A 12,500-nucleotide genomic window follows, 5' to 3' on the forward strand; every position below is an offset into this window, starting at 1 on the left:
AAGGTGGAGGCCACAGAGGTCAAACTAGACGACCTGGATCTGTCTCCAGAAGGGATGGTCGGAGGAGGAGGAGTGATGGAGGGACTGGTTGGAGGAGGAGTGATGGAGGGACTGGGAGGAGGGATAGGAGGGATAGGAGGAGGGAGGATGGAGGTATTGGGAGGAGGAGGAATAGGAGGAGGGAGGATGGAGGGATTGGGAGGAGGAGGAATAGGAGGAGGGAGGATGGAGAGATTGGGAGGAGGAGGGATAAGAGGAGGGAGGATGGAGGGATTGGGAGGAGGAGGGATAGGAGGAGGGAGGATAGAGAACGGGCCACTGGTGGAGGTGGACTCCCTGCTGGACAGCGCCTACAGTGCCGTGGTGCAGAAGCTGAAAGGGAACCACGGTAACCTGACATCTAAAGATGAGACGGTGGTCACGGGGCTTGGCGCCATAGAGGATGATGGGAACATGGGTCCGCTCATCACCCTTGCCGACGAGAAAGATAGTGTCCCTAGCAACAACGGATTCCTCTTCAGCAAGGTAGGGGTTAAAAAGGTGTTTTAATAGGAATATTCCCTTCATTTCCTGTGGTAGTAACAACATCATGATAAGGAATAAATACTCTGTATTTACACAGTATCAAGGAGGTATTTCACTGTAGGAAGTTGTGATGCCTCTGTTGCATCTACACTACATGGTTTCTTCCTTACTTCCTTCCTCTCTTCCTTCCTCTCATCCTTCCTCTCTTCCTTCCTTCCTCTCTTCCTTCCTTCCTCTCTTCCTTCCTCTCTTCCTTCCTTCCTTCCTCTCTTCCTTCCTCTCTTCCTTCCTTCCTCTCTTCATTCCTCTCTTCCTTCCTCTCTTCATTCCTTTCTTCCTCTTCCTTCCTTCCTTCCTTCCTTCCTTCCTTCCTTCCTTCCTTCCTTCCTTCCTTCCTTCCTTCCTTCCTTCCTTCCTCCCTCCCTCTCTTCCGCTCTTCCTTCCTTACTTCCTGCCTCCCTTCCCTCTCCTCCCTTCCTCCTTCCTTCCTTCCTTCCTTCCTTCCTTCCTTCCTTCCTTCCTTCCTTCCTTCCTCTCTCTTCCTTCCTCCCTTCCTTCCTCCTTCCTCTCTTCCTTACTTCCTCTCTTCCTTCCTCTCTTCCTTCCTCTCTTCCTTCCTCCCTTCCTTACTTCCTCCCTTCCTCTCTTCCTCCCTTCCTCCCTTCCTTGCTCTCTTCCTCCCTTCCTTCCTTCCTCTCTTCCTTCCTCCCTTCCTCCTTTCCTCTCTGTCTTTCTCATTCACATCAATATACTTTATTGTAATCACTTTGACAGGTCAAAATGTGTCACCTTTTTAAATAAGAAAGCACCATCCATTGTTGTTGTGGTATTTCTGGGAGACGTCATCACCTTCTCTATGTTGGACGACATGTTGAATGGTATCTTTCTCTCTTCTCTCCCCCTGAGGTTGATGAGAAGCTTCTTCCAGCACTGGCCACCACAGACCCTCTGGTTCTGCCCAGCCCGGACCAGCCCAACCCCTTAGGCTCTGGCCCCGTCCTCTCCTCCACCAGCGCCAGCGACGACCTGAGTCTCCTAGCCCACATGACCTCCTGCAGGGGCTCAGACCTGAACCAAGCCCAGGGAGGGCTCCCCGAGGTCGGGCCCTTCAAGATCCAGAGCCCCCTGGCTGACATCAGCTCCATTGCCCAGAGAGAGAGCCAGGCAGCTGAGATCCAGGGCTACCCAGGGGGAGAGGGTCCGTCTGGGGCAGATGGAGAGGTGGCAGGGGGTAAGGCTGGCGGTGACACGGTGAGCACCACGTCTGATACAGAAAGGTCTGAAGATGGGAAGGAGATGAAGATCCAGACCACGGCCACTACTCAGGTATATCGTCCTGGTGTGTCAAATATCTTACCTCAAGTGTCTTAGGTCAGTTGAGGTAACTCTATAGTTAACGTCGGTTACTGTTTTCAGCTAAACAAGTCCATGGCTGGCTAACTACAATAGCAAAATGTATCCCTAACATTTTTGATCCTTTCAAACTTTAAAATCGAACCTAGCTGTAGTTGTTAGCTTAGCCGTGGTTATTAGCTCTGAAATGGTTTTTAACTTAGCTGTTAGCTTAGCCGTGGTTATTAGCTCTGACATGGTTTTTAATTTAGCTGTTAGCTTAGCCGTGGTTATTAGCTCTGACATGGTTTTATTTAGCTCTTAGCTTAACCGTGGTTATTAGCTCTGAAATGGTTTTTAACTTAGCTGTTAGCTTAGCCGTGGTTATTAGCTCTGAAATGGTTCCTAACTTAGCTGTTAGCTTAGCCGTGGTTATTAGCTCTGAAATGGTTCCTAACTTAGCTGTTAGCTTAGCCGTGGTTATTAGCTCTGAAATGGTTCCTAACTTAGCTGTTGGCTTAGACGTGGTTATTAGCTCTGAAATGGTTCCTAACTTAGCTGTTGGCTTAGCCGTGGTTATTAGCTCTAACATGGTTTTTAACTTAGATGTTAGCTTAGCCGTGGTTATTAGCCCTGACATGGTTTTTAACTTAGATGTTAGCTTAGCTTCTGTTTTATTGTCAATAATAAGGTTCTTTCAACTTTTGGTTTTAGCTCAGGTATTTTTTCCCTCTCCCCAGTTGTATAGGTAGAGATGGAGACCTAGATATTTATCTCTCTCTACTTCCCCGGAACCAAACCGCCAACTTACCTAGACCTGTCTCTACTTCCCTGGAACCGAACCACCAACTTACCTTGACCTGTCTCTACTTCCCCGGAACCAAACCGCCAACTTACCTAGAACTGTCTCTCTACTTCCCTGGAACCGAACCACTAACTTACCTTGACCTGTCTCTCTAAGGAACCGCCAACTTACCTAGCTAGACCTGTCTCTCTATTTCCCCCAGGAACCGAACCGCCAACTTACCTAGACCTGTCTCTCTACTTCCCTGGAACCGAACCGCCAACTTACCTTGACCTGTCTCTCTATTTCCCCCAGGAACCGAACCGCCAACTTACCTTGACCTGTCTCTCTCCTTCCCCGGAACCAAACCCCCAATTTACCTTGACCTGTCTCTCTCCTCCCCTCTACAGGCTCTCCACGGTCGTACGGCGGCCCAGTTGGAACGTGACCTGCGTGTGGACCTGGGATTCAGAGGGATGCCCATGACAGAGGAGCAACGACGCCAGTTCAGCCCCGGGCCTCGCACCACCATGTTCCGTATCCCAGAGTTCAAGTGGTCGCCCATGCACCAGCGCCTCCTCACTGACCTGCTGTTCGCCCTGGAGACAGACGTACACGTCTGGAGGAGGTGTGTGTGTGTGTGTGTTCGCTCTGGAGGTCAGAGACAGTCACCCTAGACACTGTGTAGTGCACTATTTTAGACCAGAGCCACTCAGGGCTGGAGATAGATGGTCCTGCGATGGCCTGGGGTACAGTGTTTCACTTTTATGTAGGTCAAATCAACTACAGATCAAGACAAATATTCCACTCCCAGGGAATATTCCACACCCAGAGAATATTACACACCCAGAGAATATTCCACACCTAGGGAATATTCCACACCTGGGGGATATTCCACACCTGGGGGATATTCCACACCCAGAGAATATTCCACACCTAGGGGATATTCCACACCCAGAATATATTCCACACCTGGGGGATATTCCACACCCAGAATATATTCCACACCTGGGGGATATTCCACACCCAGAGTATATTCCACACCTGGGGAATATTCCACACACGGGGAATATTCCACTCCCAGGGGATATTCCACACCCAGAGAATATTCCACACACGGGGGATATTCCACACCCACTCTCAGGGGGAGATAAAGAAGCTCAATTAAAGGTGTTTGAGTTATTCTGTGCAGCGAATGAAAGGTCAACATGACAACCGGACTGTGCCCCAGGCTCAGTCCGGTATGACTCGGGCCTCCTTGGGTTATTCCTCCTTGGGTTATTCCTCATTGGGTTATTCCTCATTGGGTTATTCCTCATTGGGTTATTCCTCATTGGGTTATTCCTCCTTGGGTTATTCCTCATTGGGTTATTCCTCCTTGGGTTATTCCTCATTGGGTTATTCCTCATTGGGTTATTCCTCCTTGGGTTATTCCTCCTTGGGTTATTCCTTGGTTTGAGAGTGAGCACCTTTCGAACTGAGTTTACAGACAAAGAGGCTGAAATAAACGGGAGACGTTTTCCCTCTCGTTTCTCTCTCGTTTCCCTCTCGTTTCCCTCTCGTGAACAACACTTTATTATTAATGCTTCACTCTATCCTCTTTCCCTGTTCTCACTCCCCTCTCTTCCTCCTCTCCTGTCCTGTCCTCTCCTCTCCTCTCATCCTTGCTCTCTTCTCTTCTCTTCTCTCCTCTCTCCTCTCCTCTCATCCTTGCTCTCTTCTCTTCTCTTCTCTTCTCTTCTCTTCTCTTCTCTTCTCTTCTCTTCTCTTCTCTTCTCTTCTCTTCTCTTCTCTTCTCTTCTCTTCTCTTCTCTTCTCTTCTCTTCTCTTCTCTTCTCTCTCTCTCTCCTCTCCTCTCCTCTCTCCTCTCCCTCCCCTCCCCTCCCCTCCCCTCCCCTCCCCTCCCCCTCCCCTCTCCTCCCCTCCTCTCCTCTCCTCTCCTCTCCTCTCCTCTCCTCTCCTCTCTCCTCTTCTCTTCTCTTCTCTTCTCTTCTCTTCTCTTCTCTTCTCTTCTCTTCTCTTCTCTTCTCTTCTCTTCTCTTCTCTTCTCTTCTCTTCTCTTCTCTTCTCTTCTCTTCTCTTCTCTTCTCTTCTCTTCTCTTCTCTCCTCTCCTCTCCTCTCTCCAGCCATTCAACCAAGTCAGTAATGGACTTTGTGAACAGCAATGAGAACATCATCTTTGTCCACAACACTATACACCTCATCTCTCAGATGGTGGACAACATCATTATCGCCTGTGGAGGGATCCTCCCTCTGCTCTCTGCAGCCACCTCCCCCTCTGTAAGTATGGCTCACCGCTGCCCCACCTTGGTGGGAGGGGGAACTGCAGGATAACACATGTTATTCAGGCCTGGTGATTACTGTGTGCTGGTGGTGTACAGCCCACCTGCTTGGTGCTACTTGGCCAGGCTAGAAAGGACGGAATTACAGTTTATTTTTGAAAATGGTGTTACTTTTGTTGTCCTATATAGCATGGCAAATTAGTGGTTAGTGTACCATGGTTACATCTAGTCGTTACTGTGTGCACCAGGGTTGGGGTCAATTCCATTTCAATTCCAATTCTCTTCAATGCTTTTCAATGAGGAACATTTGGAATTGGAATTAGGTTTATTTTCTGAATTGACTGGAATTGAAATGGAATTGATCCCAACCCTGGTTTGCACCTTGTTTTTACACATTGGGTGAAATTAATCTTCAATTTAACACCTGCTAGTGCAACCTTTTCTCTGGTTCTTTTTGTTAATTCTATAATTTAAAAAAAAAACAATATTACATTGGTTTTTATTTCTTAACTTTGAAGAATTTTGACTGAAACCTTCTAACCCTCAGCTCTCAAACTGAAAAAAATATTGAACTTGATTTGATAAGTTCAGGCCGTTGTTTTAAACATCCTTTTCCTTTTCTCTCTCTGTCTCTCTGTGTGTTCTCTCTGTTCTGTTCTCTGTCTCTCTGTGTGTTCTCTCTGTTCTGTTCTCTGTCTCTCTGTGTGTTCTCTCTGTTCTGTTCTCTGTCTCTCTGTGTGTTCTCTCTGTTCTGTTCTCTGTCTCTCTGTGTGTTCTCTCTGTTCTGTTCTCTGTCTCTCTGTGTGTTCTCTCTGTTCTGTTCTCTGTCTCTCTGTGTGTTCTCTCTATTCTGTTTCTGTCCTGTGTGTTCCTCTATTCATCTGTCTCTCTGTGTGTTCCCTCTATTCTGTTCTTTTCTCTGTGGGTTTTCTGTTCTGTTCTCTGTCTCTCTGTGAGTTCTTTCTGTTCTGTTCTCTGTCTCTCTGTGTGTTCTCTCTATTCTGTTCCAGTCTCTCCTTTCTCTCTGTTCTGTTCTCTTTCTCTGTGTGTTCTCTCTATTCTGTCCTTTTTGTCTTCCCGGCTGTTTTTCACGGGGTTTTGGGAATAACATTTACCGTAAGTTCCAGATCTCTTGACATATTTTCACTGACGTTCTCTGTTTTTTGCTGTAGCTGTCATTGGGAATAACATTTACCTTTGTAGATATTATTAATATTCAAGCCCTTCTGTTCAGGTATATTATGGTCAAACTGTTACCTCAGTGAAGGTTCAGTTATATCATGGTCAAACTGTCACCTCAGTGAAGGTTCAGTTATATCATGGTCAAACTGTTACCTCGGTGAAGGTTCAGATATATCATGGTCAAACTGTTACCTCGGTGAAGGTTCAGATATATCATGGTCAAACTGTTACCTCGGTGAAGGTTCAGATATATCATGGTCAAACTGTTACCTCGGTGAAGGTTCAGTTATATCATGGTCAAACTGTTACCTCGGTGAAGGTTCAGTTATATCATGGTCAAACTGTTACCTCGGTGAAGGTTCAGTTATATCATGGTCAAACTGTTACCTCAGTGAAGGTTCAGATATATCATGGTCAAACTGTTACCTCGGTGAAGGATATTCTTCAGGAATTTCATAATATGATGTATGGGACAAGACAGGTAGTATATACACTGAGTGTACAAAACATTAAGAACGCCTTCCTACTATTGAGTTGCACCTCCTTTTGCCCTCAGAACAGCCTCAATTCATCAGAGCATGAAACTCTACAAGGTGTCTAAAGCGTTCCACAGGGATGCTGGCCCACGTTGACTCCAATGCTTCTCACAATTGTGTCAAGTTGGCTGGATGTCCTTTGGGTGGTGGACCGTTCTTGATACACACAGGAAACTGTTGAGCGTGAAAAACCCAGCAGCTTTGCAGTTCTTGACACAAACCTGTGTGCATGGCACCTACTACAATACTCCATTCAAAGGCACTTAATATTTTGTCTTACCCATTCACCCTCTGAATGGCACACATACATACATACATACATACATACATACATACATACATACATACATACATACATACATACATACATACATACATACATACATACATACATACATACATACATACATACATACATACATACATACATACACACATACACAATACATCCATACACAATCTCAATTGTCAAGGTTTAAAAATCCTTCTTTAACCTGTTTCCTTCCCTTCATCTACACGGATTGAAGTGGATTCAACAAGTGACATCAATAAGGGATCATAGCTTCCTCCTCAATTCACCTGGCCAGTCTATGTCCTGGAAAGAGCAGGTGTCCTTAATGTTTTATTCACTCAGTGTGTATTTGTATTCATTATGTCGCCACCTTGTGGATGAACATGGTATGGCCTCGAGTGCTGGGGGACAGAGAGATGAAGACATGGGAGAGAGAGGAGAACAAAATGACTCTGACAGGGAAACCAAGATGTTGATAGATGAGAGAGAGAACTTACTCCATGAGTGAGAATAACCTTTGTGACGGTAAAGAGAGAGAGAGAGAGAATGTCAGAGATGAAGAATTGGAGGATGGAGAAAGACCGAGATATCATATTTTTCTCTCAAACCTACAGTAGGATTGAGATAGAAATATATGTATATACTTAGCTAGAGAGATCTCACCTCTGCTTCAAACCTGAAGGAGATAGATAAAGAGAGAGAGAGATACATAGATGTGTAGGTACATAGAGAGATAGAGTGATAGAGACATAGGTACATAGAGTGATAGAGAGAGAGATAGGTACATAGATAGAGTGATAGAGAGATAGGTACAGTACATAGAGTGATAGAGAGAGAGATAGGTACATAGATAGGGAGATAGAGACAGAGTGATAGATAGAGAGATAGGTACATAGATAGAGCGATATAGTGATAAATACATAGAGAGATAGAGACAGAGTGATAGAGAGATAGGTACATAGATAGAGAGATAGAGACAGAGTGATAGAGAGTTAGGTACATAGATAGAGAGTTAGGTACATAGATAGAGAGATAGGTACATAGATAGAGAGATAGGTACATAGATAGAGAGATAGGTACATAGATATAGAGATAGAGAGATAGGTACATAGATAGAGAGATAGGTACATAGATATAGAGATAGAGAGATAGGTACATAGATAGAGAGATAGGTACATAGATATAGAGATAGAGAGATAGGTACATAGAGAGATAGGTACATAGATAGAGAGATAGGTACATAGATAGAGAGATAGGTACATAGATATAGAGATAGAGAGATAGGTACATAGAGAGATAGGTACATAGAGTGATAGTGTTCTCCCCTCTGTGTGGAACCTAAAGAAGGCGGGAGGAGAAGGAAGAGCCGACTCCCACAAAGGGTCAAAGGGCGAGGAGGTGACCCCTGTTCCGGGGGGCGGAGGGACAGGGGGAGAGGTGCGTAGCGTAGCGTACCAACCCAAACCCGAGATAAGATATGAGCACCAACCCAAACCAACCCAAAGCACGTGGGCTCACTGAGCACAGAGAATGTTTGTTCGTCCTAAATGTGTGTGTAGCCAAAGCTAAGAAGAGCTTAGAAGCCTGGCACGCATGGCTAGCGCGTGTGTGTGTGTGTGTGTGTGTGTGTGTGTGTGTGTGTGTGTGTGTGTGTGTGTGTGTGTGTGTGTGTGTGTGTGTGTGTGTGTGTGTGTACCATTTCACTGCCACTCCCCCTCTCACTCCTGCCCCTTCCCTCCTCCAGAAGCCGAATATAAAGTCCCCCGAGTTTAACCAACCTCGTTTTTCTGATTTACAATTTCAATGGCTGCCATGTTGACACAGCATCCCAAGACAATAAAGGCTGGAGTGCTGATCTAGGATCAGGTGCCCCCTGTCTATGTCATGTTATTCATGATGATCTAAGAGGCCAAACTGATCCTAGAAACCCCAGTTCTTGGATGCTTTATAAATAACAGGTTCAGGAACACTTGGTGTCAACATTATCTGATTTTATGTCCTTCCCTCATCCTGGCTGTTACTGCTGCTGTTCCTCTCCATGTTCCCACATGTAAAGGCACTGTCTTACTACTGGTACCCCAAACTGACCTGTTCTTTAACCCCTACTGGTACCCCAAACTGACCTGTTCTCTAACCCCTACTGGTACCCCAAACTGACCTGTTCTTTAACCCCTACTGGTACCCCAAACTGACCTGTTCTCTAACCCCTACTGGTACCCCAAACTGACCTGTTCTCTACCTCCCTACTGGTACCCCAAACTGACCTGTTCTCTAACCCCTACTGGTACCCCAAACTGACCTGTTCTCTACTTCTCTACTGGTACCCCAAACTGACCTGTTCTCTAACCCCTACTGGTACCCCAAACTGACCTGTTCTCTAACCCCTACTGGTACCCCAAACTGACCTGTTCTCTACTTCTCTACTGGTACCCCAAACTGACCTGTTCTCTAACCCCTACTGGTACCCCAAACTGACCTGTCTCTACCTCCCTACTGGTACCCCAAACTGACCTGTTCTCTACCTCCCTACTGGTACCCCAAACTGACCTGTTCTCTACCTCCCTACTGGTACCCCAAACTGACCTGTTCTCCAAACCCTACTGGTACCCCAAACTGACCTGTTCTCTACTTCTCTACTGGTACCCCAAACTGACCTGTTCTCTACTTCTCTACTGGTACCCCAAACTGACCTGTTCTCTAACCCCTACTGGTACCCCAAACTGACCTGTCTCTACCTCCCTACTGGTACCCCAAACTGACCTGTTCTCTAACCCCTACTGGTACCCCAAACTGACCTGTTCTCTACCTCCCTACTGGTACCCCAAACTGACCTGTTCTCTACCTCCCTACTGGTACCCCAAACTGACCTGTTCTCTACCTCCCTACTGGTACCCCAAACTGACCTGTCTCTACCTCCCTACTGGTACCCCAAACTGACCTGTTCTCTACCTCCCTACTGGTACCCCAAACTGACCTGTTCTCCAACCCCTACTGGTACAACAAACTGACCTGTTCTCTACTTCTCTACTGGTACCCCAAACTGACCTGTTCTCTACTTCTCTACTGGTACCCCAAACTGACCTGTTCTCTAACCCCTACTGGTACCCCAAACTGACCTGTCTCTACCTCCCTACTGGTACCCCAAACTGACCTGTCTCTACCTCCCTACTGGTACCCCAAACTGACCTGTTCTCTACTTCTCTACTGGTACCCCAAACTGACCTGTTCTCTAACCCCTACTGGTACCCCAAACTGACCTGTTCTCTAACCCCTACTGGTACCCCAAACTGACCTGTTCTCTACTTCTCTACTGGTACCCCAAACTGACCTGTTCTCTAACCCCTACTGGTACCCCAAACTGACCTGTCCCTACTGGTACCCCAAACTGACCTGTTCTCTACTGGTACCCCAAACTGACCTGTTCTCTACTTCTCTACTGGTACCCCAAACTGACCTGTTCTCTAACCCCTACTGGTACCCCAAACTGACCTGTCTCTACCTCCCTACTGGTACCCCAAACTGACCTGTTCTCTACTTCTCTACTGGTACCCCAAACTGACCTGTTCTCTAACCCCTACTGGTACCCCAAACTGACCTGTTCTCTACTTCTCCACTGGTACCCCAAACTGACCTGTTCTCTAACCCCTACTGGTACCCCAAACTGACCTGTCTCTACCTCCCTACTGGTACCCCAAACTGACCTGTTCTCTAACCCCTACTGGTACCCCAAACTGACCTGTCTCTACCTCCCTACTGGTACCCCAAACTGACCTGTTCTCTAACCCCTACTGGTACCCCAAACTGACCTGTTCTCTACCTCTCTACTGGTACCCCAAACTGACCTGTCTCTACCTCTCTACTGGTACCCCAAACTGACCTGTTCTCTACTTCTCTACTGGTACCCCAAACTGACCTGTTCTCTAACCCCTACTGGTACCCCAAACTGACCTGTTATCTACTTCTCCACTGGTACCCCAAACTGACCTGTTCTCCAACCCCTACTGGTACCCCAAACTGACCTGTTCTCTACTTCTCTACTGGTACCCCAAACTGACCTGTTCTCTACTTCTCTACTGGTACCCCAAACTGACCTGTTCTCTAACCCTACTGGTACCCCAAACTGACCTGTCTCTACCTCCCTACTGGTACCCCAAACTGACCTGTTCTCTAACCCCTACTGGTACCCCAAACTGACCTGTTCTCTACCTCCCTACTGGTACCCCAAACTGACCTGTTCTCTACCTCCCTACTGGTACCCCAAACTGACCTGTTCTCTACCTCCCTACTGGTACCCCAAACTGACCTGTTCTCTACCTCCCTACTGGTACCCCAAACTGACCTGTTCTCTACCTCCCTACTGGTACCCCATACTGACCTGTTCTCTACCTCCCTACTGGTACCCCAAACTGACCTGTTCTCCAACCCCTACTGGTACCCCAAACTGACCTGTTCTCTACCCTACTGGTACCCCAAACTGACCTGTTCTCTACTTCTCTACTGGTACCCCAAACTGACCTGTTCTCTAACCCCTACTGGTACCCCAAACTGACCTGTTCTCTACCTCCCTACTGGTACCCCAAACTGACCTGTTCTCTACCTCCCTACTGGTACCCCAAACTGACCTGTTCTCTAACCTCCCTACTGGTACCCCAAACTGACCTGTTCTCTACCTCCCTACTGGTACCCCAAACTGACCTGTTCTCTCCAACCCCTACTGGTACCCCAAACTGACCTGTTCTCTACTTCTCTACTGGTACCCCAAACTGACCTGTTCTCTACTTCTCTACTGGTACCCCAAACTGACCTGTTCTCTAACCCCTACTGGTACCCCAAACTGACCTGTCTCTACCTTCCTACTGGTACCCCAAACTGACCTGTTCTCTAACCCCTACTGGTACCCCAAACTGACCTGTTCTCTACTTCTCTACTGGTACCCCAAACTGACCTGTTCTCTAATCCCTACTGGTACCCCAAACTGACCTGTTCTCTAACCCCTACTGGTACCCCAAACTGACCTGTTCTCTAACCCCTACTGGTACCCCAAACTGACCTGTCTCTACCTCCCTACTGGTACCCCAAACTGACCTGTTCTCTACTTCTCTACTGGTACCCCAAACTGACCTGTTCTCTAACCCCTACTGGTACCCCAAACTGACCTGTTCTAACCCCTACTGGTACCCCAAACTGAAACTGACCTGTTCTCTACTTCTCTACTGGTACCCCAAACTGACCTGTTCTCTAACCCCTACTGGTACCCCAAACTGACCTGTCTCTACCTCTCCACTGGTACCCCAAACTGACCTGTTCTCTACTTCTCTACTGGTACCCCAAACTGACCTGTCCTCTAACCCCTACTGGTACCCCAAACTGACCTGTCTCTACCTCCCTACTGGTACCCCAAACTGACCTGTTATCTACTTCTCCACTGGTACCCCAAACTGACCTGTTCTCCAACCCCTACTGGTGCCCCAAACTGACCTGTTCTCTACTTCTCTACTGGTACCCCAAACTGACCTGTTCTCTAACCCCTACTGGTACCCCAAACTGACCTGTCTCTACCTCCCTA

At 47.2% G+C, this 12,500-nt stretch overlaps 1 protein-coding gene across 1 annotated transcript in view; it reads left to right on the forward strand.

Annotated features, from left to right (window-relative positions):
* nbeaa (neurobeachin a) overlaps positions 1 to 12,500 on the forward strand; it is a 270,112-nt gene that overhangs the window by 196,557 nt on the left and 61,055 nt on the right. The window contains 5 exon segments of the mRNA XM_042311234.1: positions 1 to 90; positions 253 to 525; positions 1,432 to 1,851; positions 3,052 to 3,269; positions 4,769 to 4,922. The exon segment at positions 1 to 90 is cut by the window's left edge and continues 342 nt beyond it. Of these exon segments, the coding sequence (XP_042167168.1) occupies positions 1 to 90; positions 253 to 525; positions 1,432 to 1,851; positions 3,052 to 3,269; positions 4,769 to 4,922 (1,155 nt within the window).

Source organism: Oncorhynchus tshawytscha, linkage group LG33 (assembly GCF_018296145.1).
Source record: "Oncorhynchus tshawytscha isolate Ot180627B linkage group LG33, Otsh_v2.0, whole genome shotgun sequence".
Taxonomy (NCBI): Eukaryota; Metazoa; Chordata; class Actinopteri; order Salmoniformes; family Salmonidae; genus Oncorhynchus; species Oncorhynchus tshawytscha.